At 35.2% G+C, this 23305-nt stretch overlaps 1 protein-coding gene across 1 annotated transcript; it reads right to left on the bottom strand.

The window, feature by feature from the left end:
- Positions 1-4422: 4422 nt before the first annotated feature.
- On the bottom strand, positions 4423-20493 carry sigirr (single immunoglobulin and toll-interleukin 1 receptor (TIR) domain). Its single transcript, XM_051100165.1, has 9 exons — positions 20233-20493; positions 14299-14503; positions 12585-12712; positions 12274-12414; positions 11590-11733; positions 9626-9728; positions 7347-7497; positions 7089-7266; positions 4423-5074 (listed from the first exon to the last, which is right to left on the bottom strand). Exons 1-9 carry the CDS (start codon positions 20288-20290, stop codon positions 4902-4904), a joined length of 1281 nt encoding a protein of 426 aa, XP_050956122.1. The 5' UTR covers positions 20291-20493; the 3' UTR covers positions 4423-4901.
- Between the last annotated feature and the right edge of the window lie 2812 nt (positions 20494-23305).

The raw sequence follows: 23305 nt of genomic DNA, 5'->3' as shown, positions 1-23305 counted from the left end.
AAACACTACACATTCATGACCAAGACTCTTCCAGATCTCATACGTCAAGGGCGAGAGAAAAGAGAGCACTCAGAACTATAAAACAACTGTATGAGTTTCATCAGAAATTAACACAAAGCACTTGAATGTATGGAAAGCACAAAAATGAACTTTAAATCAGTGTGAGAGTTTAATTAACCTGAGAAAATCAAGTAAGAATTTAGTTTATTTTAAGTTTGAATTTGATAGAAAATAGACCATATGACAAATGAATGTCCAAGCAACTAATGTTTTGCACCTAAAAATAAAAGATGGACAACATTCAAGTTTTTCCTCCATTTTACTGAAAACAAGGTTAAAGCTGCAAACCTCCCTGAATTTGAATGCAACAGAAAAAAAAAACTGTAGTATAAAAATAAAACAATGCTAATATTACAAAATATATGTGACCCTAGACCACAAAACCAGTCCTAAGTAGCACAGGTTTATTTATAGCAATAACCAAAAATACATTGTATGGTCAAAATGATTGTTTTTTCTTTTATGCCAAAAATCATTAGGATATTAAGTAAACATCATGTTCCATGAAGATATTTTATATTTTTTACAGAAAATATAATATATATAAATTTGATTAGTAATATGCATTTAACAACTTTAAAGGTAATTTTCTTAATATTTACATTTTTTACACCCTCAGGTTCCTGATTTTCAAATAGTTGCATCTCAGCCAAATATTGTCCTATCATAACAAACCATACATCATTGAAACGCTTATTTAGTCAGATCATGTAGAAGTCTCAATTTAAAAATTGGTCCAGGGTCACATGTAACATTAAAGTAGGTAAAGTTACAGCAGGAGTCTCTCTCACCTCCCCTGAGCTTGTTAACTTTTAACAGACCCCCTTAGACAGAGTTCTCCAAATTTGGTCCTGGTGGGCCGGTGTCCTGCAGAGTTTAGGTCCAGCCCTAATTAAACAGGGTATATACACCAAACAATGAGGAGGACATGACACAAACCAACCAATGAGCAAACAGGCACATAACTAGAACAACCAATCAGAACATGACACATTGAACAGAGGAACCAATAGCAGGAATACAAGAGGGCAAGGGAAACAAGACATAAACAGCATGAATCAAAACTACAAAATAAAAGACACGAAAACATGAATATGAACAAAACCCAAATCCCACGTTACATACAGTCACTGTTAAAAACGTTTTCACAACGCGTCATCAATCAGCCATATTGGCGGCACTGAATGTGAACAATACCAGTGAACCGGTTAAAATTCACATATTTTGCTGATTATTGCTGCTGGAAATGGTCAATTATTGTCATGATTTGGGCTGTACCAATTGGTCAGACTGGGGAAAGCATTTGGAATAATATAGACTGCCAAAAGTTATAACAAATCAAGGAGAAGTGTGCAAAAAACTGTCTGAGAAACAAAAGGTGTTTGTGGTTGGCCGAACTGGACCAGGATTTTCAGGGCAAGAATTTGCGCTTGTTCTTATCATTTCCGGTCATGCATCTAAAGTGATATTGTTGATTTTTTCCTTGGGAATTCAACTGTACGAAATGAAATAAGTGTCAACTCTCACTCCTACCTTTTATTTTTAGTTTTTTAAATGGTACCTTGCATGTCACACTCTTAAAGCAAAAAATTAACAAACAACAACAACAACAACAACAAAAAAGCATATCTGACGTAGTCATAAAAGTTGTTAAGAATTTAAACTTTTCCACCCTGTTAGTTTCACATTCCACCCTGTTTATAGACCTAACAGGGTGGAAAAGTTTAAATTCTTAACAACTTTTATGACTACGTCTTCTTTTTTGTATATTATAATAGAATAAATAGTATTTATTGTATATTAAAAATTATATATATATTTCTATTCTTTTTTTTCTTCTTCTTTTTTGTATTTTTTGAAGCAATATTATATAGGTGCAGTTCCACACATTAGAGATGGCAAACCATGCAGGACAACGACAGAAATCTCATCTACTATTAGAACCTGTTAACACTGCTGTTCCACCCTGTTAGACCAGTCATTTTAAATAATAATTTGACAGCAATGTTAAATATTTGGCATACTTTTGTTTTATTTTGTGAGGTGAGGAACATATATGTTTTTAGCAAAATGTTTTTGTTATTTACCATACTGTTGGCAAAAAAAAATGAAGTTCCAAACGTAGGTTCGGGAGGTTGTACACCGAGCACTTGTTTTCATCAGAGAGCAGGTAAGTGCTGTAGGAGAAAAGTATTTCACTACAGCAGTGGTTGTCAATCCTGAGAGAGCTTCATGAACTGAAACGAGTGTGTCAGACAAGAGACACAAACAACACGACTGGATCAAAACTGAAAACAACTGCACTAAAGGATGGAAAAATACTATTCACGAGTTTGCCTGCCCATCCAGTCCTGATGGATAATGGCAAACAAACTTGGCTTGTTGTTGTCAGTGGAGGCTCAGGCCTCGAACTCAAGACTCAGCTTGAGCTCTGAGTTCAATCACCACATTGTGGTACTGCATAGAGGAAGAAAAACAGAAATACAGGAGGAAACGGGAGGTGAAGGGATTCTGAAGAACTGTCGCTGTGACAGCGCAATGACTGCTGCTCATAATGATGATCGACAGGACTTCTGTAACTTCAGGTAAGAGGTGTAGAGTATGTGTAAAAGTAATATAGCAAAGGTAAGTGTTATATAGCACATACCTACAACAGTGCTCCCCAAGCCTGTCCTGCACTACACATTTTTGTCTCTCAACTGACACACTGATTCATCTCATCAGGTCATTTGTAGACACTGTGAGATCTGAATCGATATTTCAATAACAGAGACACACATATTGTACAGTGGTGGGGGTCTGCAGGACAAAATTTGGCGAGCACTGACTGATAGCTTACTCAATATAAGGCTATTTGTAATATTCAAGGGTTGAGGTTCGTCCTGGAGGTACCTGACTTGGCCATGGCTTCTGAGATACCTGTGGTGATCGTCACTTTACTGCTGCTGCTTGCTGAACTTCCTGTCAGGGTTATTGCCTCCCTGAAGTCCCTGTCTTAGCCAACGCTCCCTGAGGTCCCTGTGACGGCCGATGCCGCTTGAGGTCTCCCCTGTCATGGCCAAAGCTCCCTGAGGTCCCTTTCATTACCGCCATCTGAATATGCCTACTTCCCTACTATATACTAGGCAAAAAGCAATATGTACAATTTACAATACATTTTCTAATGGACATGAAGTAAGATTTGTCCCAAATGACGTTCTATACACTGTGCACTTATAGTACGCACTATGTGTTCTCCTCTCAAACAGCACACTAACTTTGCCGTTTACCAGTTGAGATAAAGTGACTATAAATGCACATAATGTCGCATAATGCACATACTTTCTACATTTTACTGTCAATGTTAAAATATCCCAACAAAACCAGCCGTGATAGTCAAACTGTGCCTCAACAATGTAAAATCAGTGTAGTAAGTTGATGTGGTTGTAGTTGAATGGCTGCTGGCAATATAGTGCTGTCCTTGAGCCACTGCTAGAAAACACAGTACAAGAGACACAACCCAGACGTCCCTCAGTGCTGTGGACGCAGTACAGGCACCCCTCAGCACTTCTTGTGCAGGCACCCTCAGTCCAGGCACCCTCAGCCTTTAGTTCCACACACAGCCACAGACCAGCAGGTCTCACCCATGGCCAACATCAGTGCAGGTAAGTCCTGTGAAATACAGGTAAATACAGGTATTTTTATATGTGCCGGCCAGAGGAGGATGGGTCCCCCCAGATGAGTCTTGGTTCCTCCCAAGGTTTCTTCCTACATTTAATTATGTAGGGAGTTTTTCCTTGCCACTGTCGCCTTTGTCTTGCTCACTGGGGGTTTAAGGCACTGTAATGGTGCCTTGAGGTTCCTGTCACTATGCGCGTCTTTAAGGTGCATCTGTTAAGACCCGTTCATAACCGGCAATACTTATTCCAATCTACAGTAACACGGCAAAAGAAGTCATATTTAACGTGTCGTGAACGCAGTATAAATTGAATGTACTGAAATCAAAGACTGTACTATGAAACAACACAGCAAGAAAACGCGTCTTTATATCGTTTCGCGGTAGTCAGTAGTTTAATTCACTAGCAAATAAGCGGATCCAGTTATTAAATCATTAAAAAACAAACCTGTCTGATAAATCTTTAACCAACTAGTTAATCAAAATACCTTAACCTCAGTATAACGGAGTAATCCCGCTCCACCGCAGCGCTGTATCTATTATCATACTGTAGCAATAAAACAAACAAATAAAAATGAACAATGTGACAATATTTCTGAATAAAGAGTGATTCTTCCACAATACACAAGTCTCCACTGTTATTTCCATTTTAAGAATGCAGAGATGTGCCCAGAGTGTGTTTTATTAACATGAGGAGAAAACAATGACACAGTTTCACATTAACTTTTATTCTGACTGAATTTTCATTAAAAATTGGTCCAAAAATATGACAGAAAAGTAGAAAAATGAGGTATATTTACATTATTTTACTTTATATTTCAACAATCTTAAATTGAAACAGTGATCTGACTGGGAGTGACTGACTTCTTACATTCACCCTTTGGTTTATAATTTATATCACGTGACATACAGCATGAACACGTACTGTTTTTCATCCACTGTTGTATATAGTAGTGAATCAGGCACAAACACACAGACACACGGACGCCACAACTTAAATATATACAGAGCCAAAATCCCCATGACTGTACATGAAATGTTATAAAACATTTTGCATAAAAGCATAAAGGATTGTGCATACATGATCATATGGGTGTAGGTAGATCAACAAAACAAAGTGACAGTAACAAGAAATCATTGGGTGAAAAGTGATTTTAAAGTGCAAAAGAATGAACAGGAGTGTGTCTCAGATGTCGTCCTCTGAGACCAGGCAGTAAAAGTCAGTGCGTGCGGCGTAGTTCCTCGAGCCGAGGTCAGACACGTCTATCTCTGGGGGCTTGGGTTCAGCCGTCACAGCTGGACCTGCAGGAAGCACCGGAGCTCTGGAGGGAAGGTTCTTGTATATGGGTAAACGCAAACCTGTCAAGGAAACAACACATTTATAATAAAGTGATATAATTTATATGTTTTAATTAATAATTTATTAATTTATATATTAAACTTGTATGCAAAAATATGCTATTTGGTGCAGTTACCTGTTTCTGCCACTGAATAAAAAATTTTTATTGCGACTTTTTATCTTGCAATTCTTTGCAAAACTTTTTTTTTCTCAGAATTGTAAGATATAAATTCACAATTGCAATATAAACAAACAATTCAGTTTTTCTTTCAGAATTGTGATATAAACACAATTTTGACTTTTTGCTCAGAATGGTAAGATAAAAACTCAATTCTTACTTTTTTCCCTCAGAACTGCATTATATAAACACAATTACAGGAAATAAAGACAGAATGACGAGATATAAATTCTCAATTCAGACTTTTTTTCTTAGAATTGCGTGACGTAAACTCAAAATTCAGACTTTTTTTCTCATAATTGCATGATAAAACTGACAATTTTAACTTTTTTTTTCTCAAAATTGCATATTAACACACAACTCCAAGAAATAAAGTCAGAATCTCGAAATATATTTTTTCTCAGAATTGCATGATTTAAATTTTGACTGCTTTTTCAGAATTTCATGATATAAACTCACAATTGGGCGAAATAAAGTCAGAATTACGAGACAAACTCAAAATTGCACCTTTTCTCATAAATGCATGGTACAATATAAACTCACAAATGCTAGAAAGTCAGAATTGTGAGATATAAACTTAAAATTGTGATTTTTTTTTCTGTTATATGAACTCAATTCTTACTTTTTTCTCATAACTGATATAAACTCACAAGTTTGACTTTTTTTGCTAATTGTCTGACATAAACTCACAGTTGAGAGAAATGAGGTCAGAATTGAGATATAAACTCAAAATTGTGACTTTTTGTCTCATAATTGCATTATATAAAGTCGTTTCTTACTTTTTTCTCGTAATTGCATGATATAAACTCAAAATTTAGATTTTTTCACAATTACGTAATATAAACTCACAATTGTGAAAAAATATAAAGTCAGAATTGTGAGATATAAACTTAAAATTGTGACTTTTTATCATATTTGCGTTATATAAACTCAGTTCTTACTTTTTGTTCTCACAATTGCATGATATGAACTCACACTTTTGACTTTTTTTCATAATCTTTTGACATAAACTCACAATTGCGAGAAATAAGGTCAGAATTGTGAGATATAAACTCAAAGTTGTGGCTTTTTTATCATAATTGCGTTATATAAACTCAATTCTTACTTTTTTTGTCATAATTGCATCATATGAACCCACAATTTCATACTTTTTTTCATAATTGTCTGACATTTCTGTCATTAGCGAGAAATAAGGTCAGAATTGTGAGATATAAACTCAAAATTATGATTTTTTTTATCATAATTGCATTACATAAACTCAATTCTTACTTTATTTCTCATAACTGCATGATATAAACTCACAATTGCAAAAAAAATGAACTTTTCTTACAATTGTGAGATATAAACTTGCAGTCTAGTTTTTTTCGCAAATGTGAGTTTGTATTTCACAATTCTGACTTGTTTCACACAATTCGTATTTTTTCTCTCAGAACTGTGATATAAACTCGCAACTGAGTTGTAAAGTCTAGTTTTGAGAAAAGATTGAAATGTTCTCAAAACTGCAAGTTTATATCACAATTCTGAGAAAAAAAGGCAGAAAAGCAAGATAAGAAGTCACAATTAGCTTTGTTTTTTAATTCAGTGGCGGAAAACGGGCTTCCACAAGTTGCTGATTTTTCTAGGGCCAAAAAATAAGATGAAATTCTGATAGCTTGCAATGTAAATCCTTGAGATCTGTTTGGGACAGTTCACACAAAAATAAGTTGAGGAAACATTTCCAACATATTTTGTGTTCCACAGTAAATGAGTGAATGATTTTTGGATGAACTATTTCTTTAAAAGGAAGCCTAATTCAGATCATATGTCATTGGTGGAATGAAACTGAATGAAGAGAACTTCAGAAGCGCATTTCATACCCAGGTCTCCTGCAGGATCGGGGTCCGGTCTGCAGTCCAAGTAATCGGGCTGCTGGGTGAGCATGGGATCTTTATCGCCCTGCAGCAGAGTCTGTGGATCGCCGGCAGATTCACCGTGAAACGCCACCTTACGTGGCATCGCCAGCGCGAGCTCCTTCCAGAAGCCTGAAGAAGGGGTCTGTGGGAAGAGAATGAGAATGATTAGGCTTGTTTTTAGCATAAATCTCACACACGTATTGAATATTGCGAGGGTCTGACCATGGAGTGTGCGCCCCAGGTGATGGTCGTGATTCGGGGCTGGTGTTGTCTCAGCTGGTGACTGATATCCTGGCTCATTTGCTTCTGCTGTGTCTGAAATATGATGAAGATGGGCCTCCTCGACAGCTCCATCAAGTGCCACAGACCCTGCCTAAACATCAAAACAGCATCTAACATTAAAGCTCATATAATTAGGAAAAAAAAATTTCTTGACCTTTTAAAAAATAGTCTAATGTACTATGAAAATACAGTATACTCAAAAAACATTAAAGGAGAAGTCCACTTCCAGAACAAAAATTGACAGATAATGTACTCACCCCCTTGTCATCCAAGATGTTCATGTCTTTCTTTCTTCAGCCATAAAGAAATTATGTTTTTTGAGGAAAACATTTCAGCCTTTTTCTCCATATAATGGACTGATATGGTGCCCCGATTTTGAACTTCCAAAATGCAGTTTAAATGCAGCTTCAAACAATCCCAACCGAAAAAGAAGGGTCTTATCTAGCAAAACGATTGGTTATTTTTATAATAATAATACAATTTATATACTTTTTAATGTCAAATGCTCATATTGTCTCACTCTGCCTGGACTGTTTTTTCTGGTTCATGACAGTTAGGGTATGTCGAAAAACTCCCATCTCATGTTCTCCGTCAACTTTAAAATCGCCCTATATCACTGTTTTACATTTTTTGTTAAGGGTGTTTGATCTTCTTTGCATGTTCACTTTGCAAAGACTGGGTCGGTACTTCTGCAGCAATGTAGGATGATTTTGAAAGTTTGAAAGTTGAGGGAGAAAATACGAATGGAGTTTTTGACATACCCTAACTGTCTTGAGGCAGAATACACAGAGTTCAGGGAGAGCAAGACAAGACGAGCGTTTGAGATTAAAAACTATTTAAATTGTATTTTTAAATGAAAATAACCAATCGTTTCGCTAGATAAGACCCTTCTTCCTTGGCTAGGTTCATTTACAACCGCATTTGGGATCGTTTGAAGCCGCATTTAAACTGCATTTTGGAAGTTCAAAATCGAGGCACCATATCAGTCCATTATATGAAGAAAAATCCTGAAATGCATGAACATCTTGGATGGCAAGGGGGTGAGTACATTAAATGTGAATCTTTGTTTTTGGAAGTTGACTTCTCCTTTAAAGGAGAAGTCCACTTTCAGAACAACAATTTACAAATAATTTACTCACCCCCTTGTCATCCAAGATGTTCATGTCTTTCTTTCATCAGTCGTAAAGAAATTATGGTTTTTGAGGAAAACATTTCAGGATTTTTCTGCATATAATGGACTTCATTAGTGCCCCAATTTTGAACTTCCAAAATGTAGTTTAAATGCAGCTTCAAAGGCTCTAAATGATCCCAGCCGAGCCCAGTCATTTTTTTTTTTTTTTTTGGAAAATAAAAATTTGTATACCTTTTAAGCACAAAAGCCTGTGTAGCACAGGCTCTGGGATTCAGTCGCGCATATGACTCAAACCCGAAGACTCGAGAGATGAACTAATCAGTACTTTTTCCGGCTCACACTGCATTGGTTAAGCTTATGGGGCTGTCACGTGATGAACGAACGACTCAAACCCGAAAACTTTGTCAGATAAGAGGTGAGGTGAGCTAATCATAGACTAAAGACCCAGTTAAACAATGAATTCATCTTTTCTGTTTCTTATAGCATTATAGTTTTGTTTTGTTTTGTTTGTAGTGTGATCAACGTTTGTGTAAGCAGTAGATGTGTTAGGGCAGTAACATGTAACGTTTTAATTATAAAATGATCCGAACGTCCCATCACTACTACGAATCACATCTAAGTTCATCGTCTGTTTACTCCGGCTCAAAAAGGTAGAGAATGGCAAAAAAATCCATCTTATTTTCTCCTACAACAAATGACAGAAAATGACAAAAATGACAGATCGTTTCACTAGATAAGATCCTTCTTCCTCGGCTGGGATCGTTTAGAGCCTTTGAAGCCGCATTTAAACTACATTTTGGAAGTTCAAAATTGGGGCACCAATGCCAAGCATGTCATCCACCAAGTCCATTATATGGAGAAAAATCCTGAAATGTTTTCCTCAAAAAACATAATTTCTTCACCTCTGAAGACAGAAAGATATGAACATCTTGGATGACAAGGGGGTGAGTAAATTGTTTGTGAATTGTTGTTCTGGAGGTGGACTTCTCCTTTAAGTAGACAATAAACCTTACAATATTTAAAAGCGGGGTGTAGTGTGAGACAGTATAAACAAGATTAAGTAATGCAAACACGCTGTACATTTTACCTAAAGTTGGTTGTGCACCACTCCTGCTCCAGGTACGACTGTGAGAGAACAACAATTAGCCGGCGACAGCGGCTAACGTTCATCAGCAGCTCTGCAGACGGCTCTGAAGGTGTGAGACATGATGAAAATGAAAAGGTTGAAAACAAAATTACTTTGACTATGGACTATTACTATATGTAACTTTATTGTTTTATGTAATTTTATTTATGTACAATATTAAAGGTGCAATATGCAATATTGACAGCTAGTGGTTGAAATGTGTACTGCCGTCCAAATTTAAAATAGTGGAGCAAGTTGTTTCTCCTGCACCCTCATCCTCAGACTGGATGCTCACGGGGGTTGCAAGATTAAGTACATGCACAGCTGGCAATGGTAGGCAACAAGCCTTACACTGTAAGTTTAAAACTTGATTTATCTTTGTTTTAATATGAGCTTTTTAGGTCAGGTAGAATCTGCAATCTCTGACCCAGTTTGTTTACTCGCTTAAAGGATTAGTTGACTTCCAGTATAAATGTTTCTGGATAATTTACTCACCCCCATGTCATCCAGGATGCTCATGTCTTTCTTTCTTCAGTTGAAAAAGTAAGGATTTTGAGGAAAGCATTCCATGATTTTTCTTCATATAGTGGACTTCAATGGGGATCAACAAGTTGAAGGTCCAAATTGCAGTTTCAGTGGAGCTTCAAAGATCTACGTGATCCCAACTGAAGAGTAAGGGTCTTATCTAGCGAAACGATGTGAAATGTGTATATACTTTTTAACCACAAATGTTCATCTTGCACTAGCTTGATCATGTTGGAAAGGTCACAGTAGTTTTTCGTCTGGGCACTTCGGTTCAAAAAGGTAGGGTAGGGTGAAAAACTGAATCTCATTTTCTTCTCCAACTTCAAAATTGTCTGACATCGTTGTTTTGCCTATTTTTGTAAAGGGCGTTTGACTTTCTTTGCACATTTGCTTTGTAAAAACTGGGTCGGTACTTCCGCCTACTTCACATGTGAAGTTGAGCTAGTGCGAGATGAGCATTTGTGGCTAAAAAGTATTTCATTTTTTCATTTTACTAGATAATACCCTTATTCCTCGTGTGGGATCGTGTAGAGCCCTTTGAAGCTGCATTGAAACTGCAATTTGGACTTTCAACCCATTGATCCCCATTGAAGTCCGATACATAGAGAAAATCCTGGAATGTTTTCCTCAAAAACCTTAATTTCTTTTCGGTTGAAGAAACATAGACATTAACATGTTGGATGACATGGGGATAAATAAATTATCAGGAAATTTTTATTCTGGAAGTGATCTAATCCTTAAATGGCTGCAATATGCTGTGTTTAGCATGAACTGGCAACCCGGGGTGTTGATATACTCTTGGATAAACTGGCAGTGGGCGGAGTCACACAGACTAAAACAAAAACAGACATTTCGAAACCGAATATACATTTCAAAGTAGAACAACTAGCTGTAGCGTTGTTTTCAGAGAAGCAAGTAAACAGTAAAAAACTATTTGTTGAGTCAACTTTAAATAATTTGTTACCTGGCTGCCTTAAAATTTTAAGTTCAGTCAACTCAAAAAAAGTTTAGTCAACTTGAAATGTTAAGCTGTACTAATAAATTTGAGTTGATTCAACATGAAATTTCAAGGCAGCTGGGTAACAAGCCCAGCTTTTAAGTTTAACAAACCAAATTTTTGTTGTAAGTTGTCACTAAGTACAACTCAGCATTTTAAGTTGACTAAACTTATTTGAGTTGACTGAACTTAACATTTTAAGGCAGCAGGGTAATAAATTATTTTAAGTTGACTCTACAAATTGTTTTTTTTACAGTGTATGTGAACTTAGCATGTTTCTTAAATATCTGCAAACAAATTATGGTATTTTATGCTTTAGTGCAGTCAAAAATTACATGCAGCACCTTTAAAACTTTAATAGAACCTCTGAACATTCAAATCTGACTATAATTGTTAGATTTACCAGCTCCAGGAAGGATGTTTGTATCGTTGAGCAGTAGTTTATGACTGTACTTGTTCTCCAAATGGGGTTTCAGGATAAAGTTGACAAATTTCCTGTCATTCTCATTGTTGACATATGAGATGTAGGCGTCATACATTTTGCCATCTGAGAAAGCAGAAAAATCATCATGAAATGAAAGTAATATTTTACGACAGACTATAAAGGGCTTTATAGGGACAGTTCACCCAGAAATTAAACCTCTGTCATTAATTACTCACCCTCATGTCGTTCCAAATCCGTAAGACCTTCGTTCGTCTTCGGACCACAAATGACAATAATTTTAATGAAATCTGAGAGATTTCTGACCCTGCACAGACAGCAATGCAACTGACACGTTCATGCACACGCATGTGTGATACCCGAATAAGAAGAAATCGCTGAATAAAGTCGTTATTTTGGTTTTCTTGGCACACAAAAAGTATTCTCTTAGCTTTATAACATTACGGTTGAGGCCTTGAACATGTCAGTTGCATTGTTGTCTATGCAGGGTCACAAAGCTCTCGGATTTCATTAAAAATATCTTATTTTGTGTTCTGAAGATGAACGAAGGACTTACGGGTTTGGAACGACATGAGGGTGAGTAACTAATGACAGAATTAAATTTTTGGGTGAACTAACCCTTTATCATGCAGAGTTCAGACTAACCATTGAGCTCATACTCTCCGTAAATGTTCCTATACCACAGTTTAAAGTTGAGTCGGCACTTGGAATAGACCACCGCTCCCAGTGCGAGCACAAGCAACAGGACCACTGACGCCACCACTGCCCCGGTGTGACTTGGGGATTCTGTAGAGAGAAAAATGGGATAAACCTTACCGTAAGTACACAGCCGGATCTGAATATGTTACATTTTTAGGGTCGTTTGTAAGGATAAATGGATAAACAATATGAGAATGTATAGTGTAATATTGAAGTAGGCAATATTAAAAGACTAAAATAAATAATTTGTTTCTTACTGTATTCCTTTACGTTGAATTGCGCTGTGCTGTTCCTCACCATGCAGATATACACACCAAAATCAGCCTGATCTTTCAGGGTCAGCGTTAATTCATTGCTCTTAATGATGTGAGTCTCATCAGGGTACCTGCCAGGTGTTTACATTTCATTTATTAGAGTGAGGAATATTACACAATATTTGGTCTAAAACCAGTTAATTAGTGCTTTGAAATGAAGCACATTTTCAAACATCAGTATTGGCTGTGTTAAAAAAGTATACCTGCACACTACTCTGGTTTACAAGAACAACATAGCACACTACTGATTGAAATATAGAACTGCATAATGTGTAGAAACTGTTTGCATTGTGTGACTTAAACTCAGAACTGTGAGATTTTAATATTTAGAATTGTGAGATTTAAACTCCGAATTGAGATTTAAACTTGGAACTGAGAGATTTAAACCCAGAATTGTGAGATTTAAACTTAGAATTGAGAGATCTAATTTAGAATTGAGATTTAAACAGAATTAAGATATTTAAACTCAGAATTGACAGATTTAAACTCAGAATTGTGATTTGAACTCAGAATTGTGAGATTTAAACTCAGAACTGAGATTTAAACCTAGAATTGTGAGATTTAAACTTAGAATTGAGATTTTAAACTCAGAACTGAGATTTAAACCCAGAACTCAGAATTGTGAGACATAAACTCAGAATTGAGAGTTTTAAATTAGAGAATTATGAGAAATAAACTCAAAATTGAGGTTTAAACCCAGAACTGTAAGATTTAAACTCAGAATTAAGAGATTTAAACTCAGAATTGAGAGATTTAAACCCACAATTGAAAGATTTAAACTCAGAATTGTGAGAAATAAACTCAGAATTGAGAGATTTAAACCCACAATTGACAGATTTAAACTCAGTATTGTTGGAAATAAACTCAGAATTTAGAGATTTAAATTCAGAATTGTGAGATTTAAGCTCAGAATTAAGAGATTTAAACTCAGAATTAAGAGATTTAAACCCACAATTGAAAGATTTCAAACTTGGAATTGTGAGATACAAACTCAAAATTGAGGTTTAAACCCAGAACTGTAAGATTTAAACTCAGAATTAAAAAATTTAAACTCGGAATTGAGAGATTTAAACCCACAATTGAAAGATTTTAGAATTGTGAGAAATAAACTCAGAATTGAGATATTTAAACTCTGAACTGAAATTTCAACTCAGAATTGTGAGATTTAAGACCAGAACTGTGAGATTTAAACTCAGAATTGAGAAACTTTAAACTCTCAAAAACTTTACACTGAAAGATATTAACTCTGAATCCTGAATTCTTAGTTTAAGTCTCGCAGTTCTATTTTTTTTTTTGGCCATAGAATAAAAAATGTAAAATGTATTCCGTTTTTTTTTTCTTGCAATTGTTAGTTCACATCTTGCGATTCTGAGTTTGCATCTCGCAATTGTCAAAACTGCAAGAACAAAGTTTAAAATTACCTTTTAAAAAAAAATATATATATATTTAATTTTTTTATTCTGTGGTGTGAACAGGCTTCCATAATTTACTGCACAATATGTAGCTTGCTAGTTTTTAGAACACAACCATAGTGATTCATTTCGCACTAAAGCTTATAAGTCCCTTTCATATGTTTTTGTGTCAATATTTTTTCATTTTAATAATTAATACACTGCATGTATTCAGTATTTGCCACTGTATTGCATCATATACACACTGGTCTTTTATATTTTGAGGGTAGCTGGTGAGGTTGGTAAGCAGTGTGCCGTCTTTCATCCACTCCAGGTGGTCTTTGCAGTCTGAATCGGTGCGGTTCAGTTCCATGGAGGCTTCACAGGTGAGGACCACGCTGTGGCCAGGCATCACCGAAAATGACTGAGTTTGATCATGCTTGAACTCTGGAACGCTGCTACAAAGCAGATCTTTGTTTTGAGAGAGAAAAACAAGAAATGAATTAGTATCAGTGTGTTACAATGGATAAAACCTCACTTTTTGTCAAGGAAACTGCTTGATTCTTTATAAAGGTAGATCTATGGAATGAGCACACCTGAATGAAGCTCAGCAAAAAACAAAGAGTCCTTTATTGGCGTAACCTTGCTGGAGTCTTGTGGAGGATATCTAATCTCAGGAGAGATGAGTGAAACTCTATTCTGACCCACAGGTGAGGCAGTTTCTCATCAGCACTGCTTCATATTCCCACATTTGAGAAAAAAATTCTACATCTGCCAATATAGATATAGTATTTTATGCCATAAAATGGAAATGGGTTCATAAAAACTTAATTTAATGGCCATGCATTATGAAGGCTCATTTAAAAGCTCGGCTGGTGATGTGTCCATTAAGCACACTGATGTTTAATAGGCATCACTGCCAACATAAATATTGTACATGTAGATTCCCGAGAACATGGTCAGGAAATTCCAATGTGGGCAGAGTTTGGGAGTAGGTCGATAAATCCTTCAACAAACAAACATTGTGAATTCCTGTATTGGTCAGAAGGTAATGAGGTCAGGACAGTTAGTGAGACCGTTGACAAACACTTATTTGGCAGTCCAGAGAATTTGATGTAAGACAGTTGTGACATGATGGAAACACCTTTCCAAGAAATGCTTTGGAAAAACTAAAGTGAAGGAAAAAATAGCTCAAAACCTTCCTAATAAGCTGTTTAATAACAAATCCAGTGAACCCACAGGCCAACTGTGGCATGAACGCCAAGCAGCAAGTGATCAAATGTGATTTCGAATTCATCTGCAACAGTAGGCCTGAGATGTAAGCCTAAATTATATGTATATCATATACTTAAGTGTGCTTTTTTATGCATACACTAGGGCATTCGTATCGCATGCATAAATTCAATAAGTTCAAAATAGTATACCTGCATACTACTCTGTTTTGCAAGAACATAGCGTTCTACTGACTGAAACATAGCACTGCATAATGTGTAGAAACTGTTTGCATTGTGAAATTTAAACTCAGAATTGTGAGATTTTGTGAGAAATAAACTCAAAATGGTAACGTTTGAACTCAGAATTGATTTAAACTCAAAATTGAGAAATAAACTGAGAATTTTGAAATTTAAACTCAGAATTGTGAGATTTAAACTCAGAATTGAGAGATTTAAACTCAGAATTGAGAGATTTAAACTCAGAATTCAGAATTTAAACTCAGAATTGTGAGGTTTAAATCCAGAATTATGATATTTAAACTCAGAATTATGAGATTTAAATTCAGAATTATGAGATTTAAACTCAGAATTGAGAGATTTAAACTCAGAATTGAGAGATTTAAACCCAGAATTGAAAAATTTAAACTAAGAATTGTGAGATTTAAACCCTAAATTGTAAGATTTTTACCCAGAATTATGAGATTTAAACTCAGAATTGAGATTTAAACTCAGAATTGAGAGATTTAAACCCAGAATTGTGAGGTTTAAACCCAGAATTGAGAGATTTAAACTCAGAATTGAGAGATTTAAACCCAGAATTGTGAGGTTTAAACCCAGAATTGTGAGGTTTAAATCCAGAATTATGATATTTAAACCCAGAATTATGAGATTTAAACTCAAAATTGAGAGATTTAAACCCAGAATTGTGAGGTTTAAACTCAGAATTGAGAGATTTAAACTCAGAATTGTGAGGTTTAAACCCAGAATTGTGAGGTTTAAATCCAGAATTATGATATTTAAACCCAGAATTATGAGATTTAAACCCAGAATTGAGAGATTTAAACCCAGAATTGAGAAATTTAAACTCAGAATTATGAGATTTAAACTCAGAATCGAGAGATTTAAACTCAGAATTGAGAGATTTAAACCCAAAATTGTGAGATTTAAACCCAGAATTATGAGGTTTAAATCCAGAATTAAGATATTTAAACCCAGAATTATGAGATTTAAACTCAGAATTGAGAGATTTAAACTCAGAATTGTGAGATTTAAACTCAGAATTGAGAGATTTAAACCCAGAATTGAGAGATTTAAACCCAGAATTGAGAAATTTAAACTAAGAATTGTGAGATTTAAACCCTAAATTGTAAGATTTTTACCCAGAATTATGAGATTTAAACTCAGAATTGAGAGATTTAAACTCAGAATTGAGAGATTTAAATTCAGAATTGTGAGGTTTAAATCCAGAATTATGATATTTAAACCCAGAATTATGAGATTTAAACTCAAAATTGAGAGATTTAAACCCAGAATTGTGAGGTTTAAACTCAGAATTGAGAGATTTAAACCCAGAATTGTGAGGTTTAAATCCAGAATTATGAGATTTAAACCCAGAATTGTGAGGTTTAAATCCAGAATTATGAGATTTAAAAACCCAGAATTGTGAGGTTTAAACCCAGAATTAAACCCAGAATTGAGATTTAAATCCAGAATTAAATTTAAACCCAGAAGAATTGTGAGGTTTTAAATCCAGAATTATTTAAACCCAGATTTAAACTTTAAACCCAGAATTATGAGATTTAAACTCAGAATTGAGAGATTTAAACTCAGAATTGAGATTTAAACTCAGAATTGAGATATTTAAACCCAGAACTGAGAAATTTAAACTAAGAATTGAGATATTTAAACTCAGAATTGAGAGGTTTAAACCCAGAATTGTGAGGTTTAAATACAGAATTATGAGGTTTAAATCCAGAATTATAATATTTAAACCCAGAATTGTGAGGTTTAAATCCAGAATTATGATATTTAAACCCAGAATTGTGAGGTTTAAATCCAGAATTATAATATTTAAACCCAGAATTGTGAGGTTTAAACCCAGAATTATGAGGTTTAAATCCAGAATTATAATATTTAAACCCAGAATTGTGAGGTTTAAACCCAGAATTATGAGGTTTAAATCCAGAATTATGATATTTAAACCCAGAATTGTGAGGTTTAAACCCAGAATTATGAGGTTTAAATCCAGAATTATAATATTTAAACCCAGAATTGTGAGGTTTAAATCCAGAATTATAATATTTAAACCCAGAATTGTGAGGTTTAAATCCAGAATTATGATATTTAAACCCAGAATTGTGGGGTTTAAACCCAGAATTATGAGGTTTAAATCCAGAATTATAATATTTAAACCCAGAATTGTGAGGTTTAAATCCAGAATTATGATATTTAAACCCAGAATTATGAGATTTAAACTCAGAATTGAGAGATTTAAACCCAGAACTGAGAAATTTAAACTAAGAATTGAGAGATTTAAACCCAGAACTGAGAAATTTAAACTACGAATTGTGAGATTTAAACTCAGAATTGAGAGATTTAAACCCAGAATTGAGAAATTTAAACTACGAATTGTGAGATTTAAACTCAGAATTGAGAGGTTTAAACTCAGAATTGTGAGGTTTAAATCCAGAATTATGATATTTAAACCCAGAATTATGAGATTTAAACCCTAAATTGTGAGATTTAAACCCAGAATTATGAGATTTAAGCTCAGAATTGAGAGATTTAAACTCAGAATTGAGAGATTTCATTTAAAAACATCATATTAGATCATATTAGAGAAATTTTGTTAAAATGTTGCAGACATAAAAGGGGCCATTGTCTATTGACTGTGCCTTTTTCATACTGTACATTACAATGTTGTGAAGATTATCAATTTTTGTGTTTTATTTTTAATTCATTTAGACAAAATAGTATAGAATTTTAATATTAGTCATTTCTGGGTTCCAAAAGATTATCGGTGCATCCTAATTTAGGTTTAGTAGTGTAAGTATTTAGAATGAGACAGAGCATTTGTAATATGCCGACCCAGCATTTGCGTACTTGTTTAAAGGGATAGTTCACCCAAAAATGAAAATCCCGTCATTAATTACTCACTCTCATGTCGTTACAAACCCGTAAGACCTTCGTTCATCTTCGGAACACAAATTAAGATATTTTTTAATGAAATCCAAGAGTTTTCTGACCCTCCATAGACAGCAACGCAATTACCACGTTCAAAGAAAGCACAGAAAGTATCGTAGCTTCATAGCATTATGGTTGAACCACTGATGTCACATGGACTATTTTAACGATGTCCTTACTACCTTTCTGGGCCTTGAATGTGGTAGTTGCATTGTTGTCTATGCAGGGTCATAAAGCTCACGGATTTCATCGAAAATATCTTAATTTGTGTTCTGAAGATGAACGGTCTTACGAGTTTAGAACAACATGAGGGTGAGTAATCAATGACAGAATTTTCTTTTTTGGGTGAACTAACCCTTTAAAGTACTGTGGCCATGTAATCTTATAAAACTTTATGAAATTGAGACATTATGAAACACATTTCCACCTTCAACCAGTTCTTAAAGCTGACATTTAACAGCATATATCTTTTCGATATGCAAGTAAATATAAAGTATTCAAGCAGGAAACTGAAAGTGCAGAACTACATTTGCATGTATTCAAAGCAGGCAGGAAGAAACAGTATTTCCTGTATCACAACTACAGCACAGTGCTAAGAATGTCAAAGATTTAATTCCTAGGCAATGATAAGTTAATATCTAGAAAATACTGTACTGTAAGTGGCTTATGTCAGCTGAACTAATACATGTCACCACCAAGGCAGGAAAAGACTGGTAGAAGAAGGAAAACAATGTTACGATAGCAAATATTGACCGTAGCCGAACATACTCTTGTTCTAGAACAAATTTACACTGCATTGCACAGTTTACAGCCTTTTACCCTTGTAGGTCAATCACATGATATTACAGGTGCTTTACACACACACACACACATACATACCCAAAGTACAAAGATGCTGAAAGCTCATATAGGTGGAAGCTATTTGTGTATCATGACAACAGATTCCACAAATGCTTTATGTATGAATGCACTTGATAGTGTTTTATAGTATTATTACATAACCTATCCCATGGTTATAACACTAAGTCACAACTTTTCAAGGGTAATTACAAGTATTTTTAATATTTTTTTGATCTGTCAGCACTGAATAGCCACTATAGCACCAGTACTATGATCTTTCACTGTGTAATGTTTAAGATAGAGCATTGTTCAACACTGCAGCCAGTAACTTCATTCAATCATTAATCAGGAGCTGCTGATCTAAACAGGCCGTTACCAGGTACAAAGTTCCCATTACAGGTTGAGAGCGTTTTTATTCTGGTAGACAAACAAGGTGCTGAATTAATGCTTGCATGGACGGGATGAACAACGTTAACCGGAAAAACAGCTTCAATAAGACGGTCATCAGGCCATCATCATATATTTGTTATGTAAACATGCGGAAACAATAAAACTACAGTGATATACCATAAAGGTTTAAACTTAAGTTTTGAAATGTCAAATAGAGCAAGTTGTCAAGTGTTTTAAATGTTAATAACTTAAAATTAATTACATTATTTAATATTTTATACATTTGCATTGTACAGTTTCTGTTTCGTTATTGTTTCACTCTTAAATTTCCCTGTAAAAACCATATTAGGCTGTTTAATGAAAGATTTCATTGTCACAGCTTACCCCACAGTGTGTGACAACATGCCCCATAAAAGGTCAGTGTATTAAATGAACCATATCCTTTTACAGGGGCAATAGCCATAAAAATAAATACAGAATTTTGCAGAAAATAACTAACCCCATAGATAGATAGATAGATAGATAGATAGATAGATAGATAGATAGATAGATTTAGAGTTAAATAAGACTTACCCGCAGATTGAGTAAACGCGATACATGTCAGATAGAGAATCAAATGGCAACGCCACATTGCAGTCCGCTGATAAATCCTTTCACACGAGTAAAACAACTTGTGTCATGAAGTTAACAAACTCACTTAATCCGTCAAAACAGAGACTGGAGATGCTGGCAGCAGTGTGTGTCATGCCTTGCTGACCATATGCATGTAAACGCGGAAGGTGCGCCGCGGTTAAACCGAGTCTGTCATCTAGAATCACTGTATTGGGAATACAGGGGTCACGTGGTCTTGCTTACCTGTGCGCTTCTTTGAACAGGTAAGAGCGGGCGTTCACATAAGACGCGGTCTCTTGTGAAATACAGCTGGATGGGGTGCTGTGAAATGGAAAACAAGGATTGTTGTTGTAAAGGTTTAAGTATTTTTAACAAAACACGACTGGTGCGCGACGCGGCGACAACTGCGAAACGCGTCGCAAGCCCGTGTGACGCATGTGTACATTATCAGTACTAAAAATAGCGCAGACGGAACGCATGAAGTTACGCGTCCTGTTTCAAATGAAGCACCATTTGATATTGTAGCCTGTGAGGATATCTAACAAGAAGACGCAGTGACAGTTCACAGCCGAAGTTTCTGAAAAAATGATCGCTAGTACATAAATATTCACTTTTGTAGGCGTGTATAAATTAGAAATCCGATTTAAAAGTTAATGTTATTTATCAACTGTCCAGTTTATTGAGGAAATATCATATTTAACACATAGTATTTCATCTCAGTGGGCTGAGGAATCTGAATGAACTCGAAAACCGGATCAGCTCGGTTTAGTGAATCACTTGTGAGTCGATTTATGGAAAAGATCCGAATGCTATGTGTATGTACATTCGCGTACAGTGTTTACATCTTTTATATTTATATTTCATGAAGGTCGATTTTAACTTTAAAATGTAACTTATTGGGACGAGTGTATAGTTCAGGTCAAATTGCGTTATTATTCAGTGCGGATATGGGCGAGATTTCGGGTTTATTAGCCGGGTTTGCACTTACGATTTGGTCAATAATTGGCGATACTCGGATGTAAACAACAGCATATTGCACGGTTAATGTACTACTGAATACACTGTTTTGCTAATTTATGCTGTGTAAACCAAGGGAAAAATGTGTGGAAGCTGCTAAATCATATAAGGAAGGACTTAGTAAGCAAGAAGGAGCACAATATTTTGACAAACTAATGTTAATAGGTTGTAAAGATGCGTATGAGCAGTATTAATTAAGTTGGCTTGAGAAAGTCAACTTACTGATCTACTATTTTAAAGAATATTCTTCTTCTTCTTCTTCTGAGCCAAATTTCGGTATCTACCTCCTCCTAGAGCTTTCAAGCTAGAACCACCAAACTCGGCCCAGACCTTCAGACTGGTCTGACTCGGTGTGCTATATCGTTTCAGACTGATCCGGCTTACGGTTTTCATAAACTAGACTAAAAATCCCATAGACTTACATTGACGGACTGTTCAAATGAGCAACACTCTTCAAACTCCAACCGACAAAATTCAAATCTAAACTCCCAGAATCCCTTGAGGCTCAGTAAAGCTTCCCTTCTGTGTACTATTTCTAATCAATTTAGACTCATTTAGGCTTCCACTCCAATATTTCTAATATTTCTAATCTATCTATCTAAATCATGCTAGCAACATGCTAGTAACATGCTAATCATGTTAGAAACATGCTAACAACATGCTAATCATATTAGCAACATGCTAGTAACTTGTTAATCATGCTAGCAACATGCTAATCATGTTAACAACATGGTAGTAACTTGGTAACAAGGCTAGCAACATGCTAGTTACATGTTAATCATACTGGAAGCATGCTAACAACATGCTAGTAACTTGCTAATCATGCTAACAACATGGTAATCATGTTAGAAACATGCTAAAAAATGTTAGTAACATGCCAATCGTGTTAGCAACATGCTAGTAACATGTTAATCATGTTAGAAACATGCTAACAACATGATAATCATGCTACCAACATGCTAGTAACTTGCTAATCATGCTAGCAAAATGCTAGTAACATGCTAATCATGATAGAAAAATGCCAACAATGTACTAGTAACATGTTAATCATCTTAACAACATGCTAGTAACTTGGTAATCATGCTAGCAACATGCTAGTTACATGCTAATCATACTAGAAACATGTTAACAACATTCTAGCATAATGCTAATCGTGCTAGTAACATGCTAGTAACATGCTAATCGTGTTAGAAACATGTTAGTAACATGCTAATCATGTTAGAAACATGTTAACAACATGCTAATCATGTTAGCAACATGCTAGTAACTTGTTAATCATGCTAGCAACATGCTAATAATGCTAACAACATGCTAGTAACTTGCTAATCATGCTAGCAACATGCTAATCATGTTAGAAACATGCTAACAAAATGTTAATAACATGCTAATCGTGTTAGCAACATGCTAGTAACATGTTAATCATGTTAGAAACATGCTAACAACATGATAATCATGCTACCAACATGCTAGTAAATTGCTAATCATGCTAGCAAAATGTTAGTAACATGCTAATCATGATAGAAAAATGTCAACAATGTACTAGTAACATGTTAATCATGTTAACAACATGCTAGTAACTTGGTAATCATGCTAGCAACGTGCTAGTTACATGCTAATCATACTAGAAACATGTTAACAACATTCTAGTATAATGCTAATCGTGCTAGTAACATGCTAGTAACATGCTAACCATGTTAGAAACATGTTAGCAACATGCTAGTAATGTGCTAATTATGCTAGCAACATGCTAGTAACATGCTAATCATGCTAGCAACATGCCAATCATGGTAACAACATGCTAGTAACATGCTAATCATGTGCGAAACATGCTATCAACATGCTAATCAGGCTAGAAACATGCTAGTAACTTGCTAATTATGCTAACAACATTCTAGTAATTGCCAATTATGCTAACAACATGCTAATCATGCTAATAACATTGTAATCAGCCTATAAAAATACAAGCAACAAGCTAATCATGCTAAAACATGTTAACAACATGTTAAATCATGTAAGC

Source organism: Labeo rohita, chromosome 25, assembly GCF_022985175.1.
Source record: "Labeo rohita strain BAU-BD-2019 chromosome 25, IGBB_LRoh.1.0, whole genome shotgun sequence".
NCBI lineage: Eukaryota > Metazoa > Chordata > Actinopteri > Cypriniformes > Cyprinidae > Labeo > Labeo rohita.
Note: the sequence above shows the minus strand (reverse complement) of the source record. Positions and strands in the feature narration are given on the sequence as shown.

Coding starts and splice junctions, on each gene's coding strand:
- sigirr (XM_051100165.1), bottom strand. CDS start 20,290: ATGTGGCGTTGCCATTTGATTCTCTATCTGACATGTATCGCGTTTACT. Junction 12,713..14,298: donor CCTCAAAATATAAAAGACCA/GTGTGTATATGA, acceptor AACACCTGGCAG/GTACCCTGATGAGACTCACA. Junction 9,729..11,589: donor AAACATCCTTCCTGGAGCTG/GTAAATCTAACA, acceptor TCACACCTTCAG/AGCCGTCTGCAGAGCTGCTG.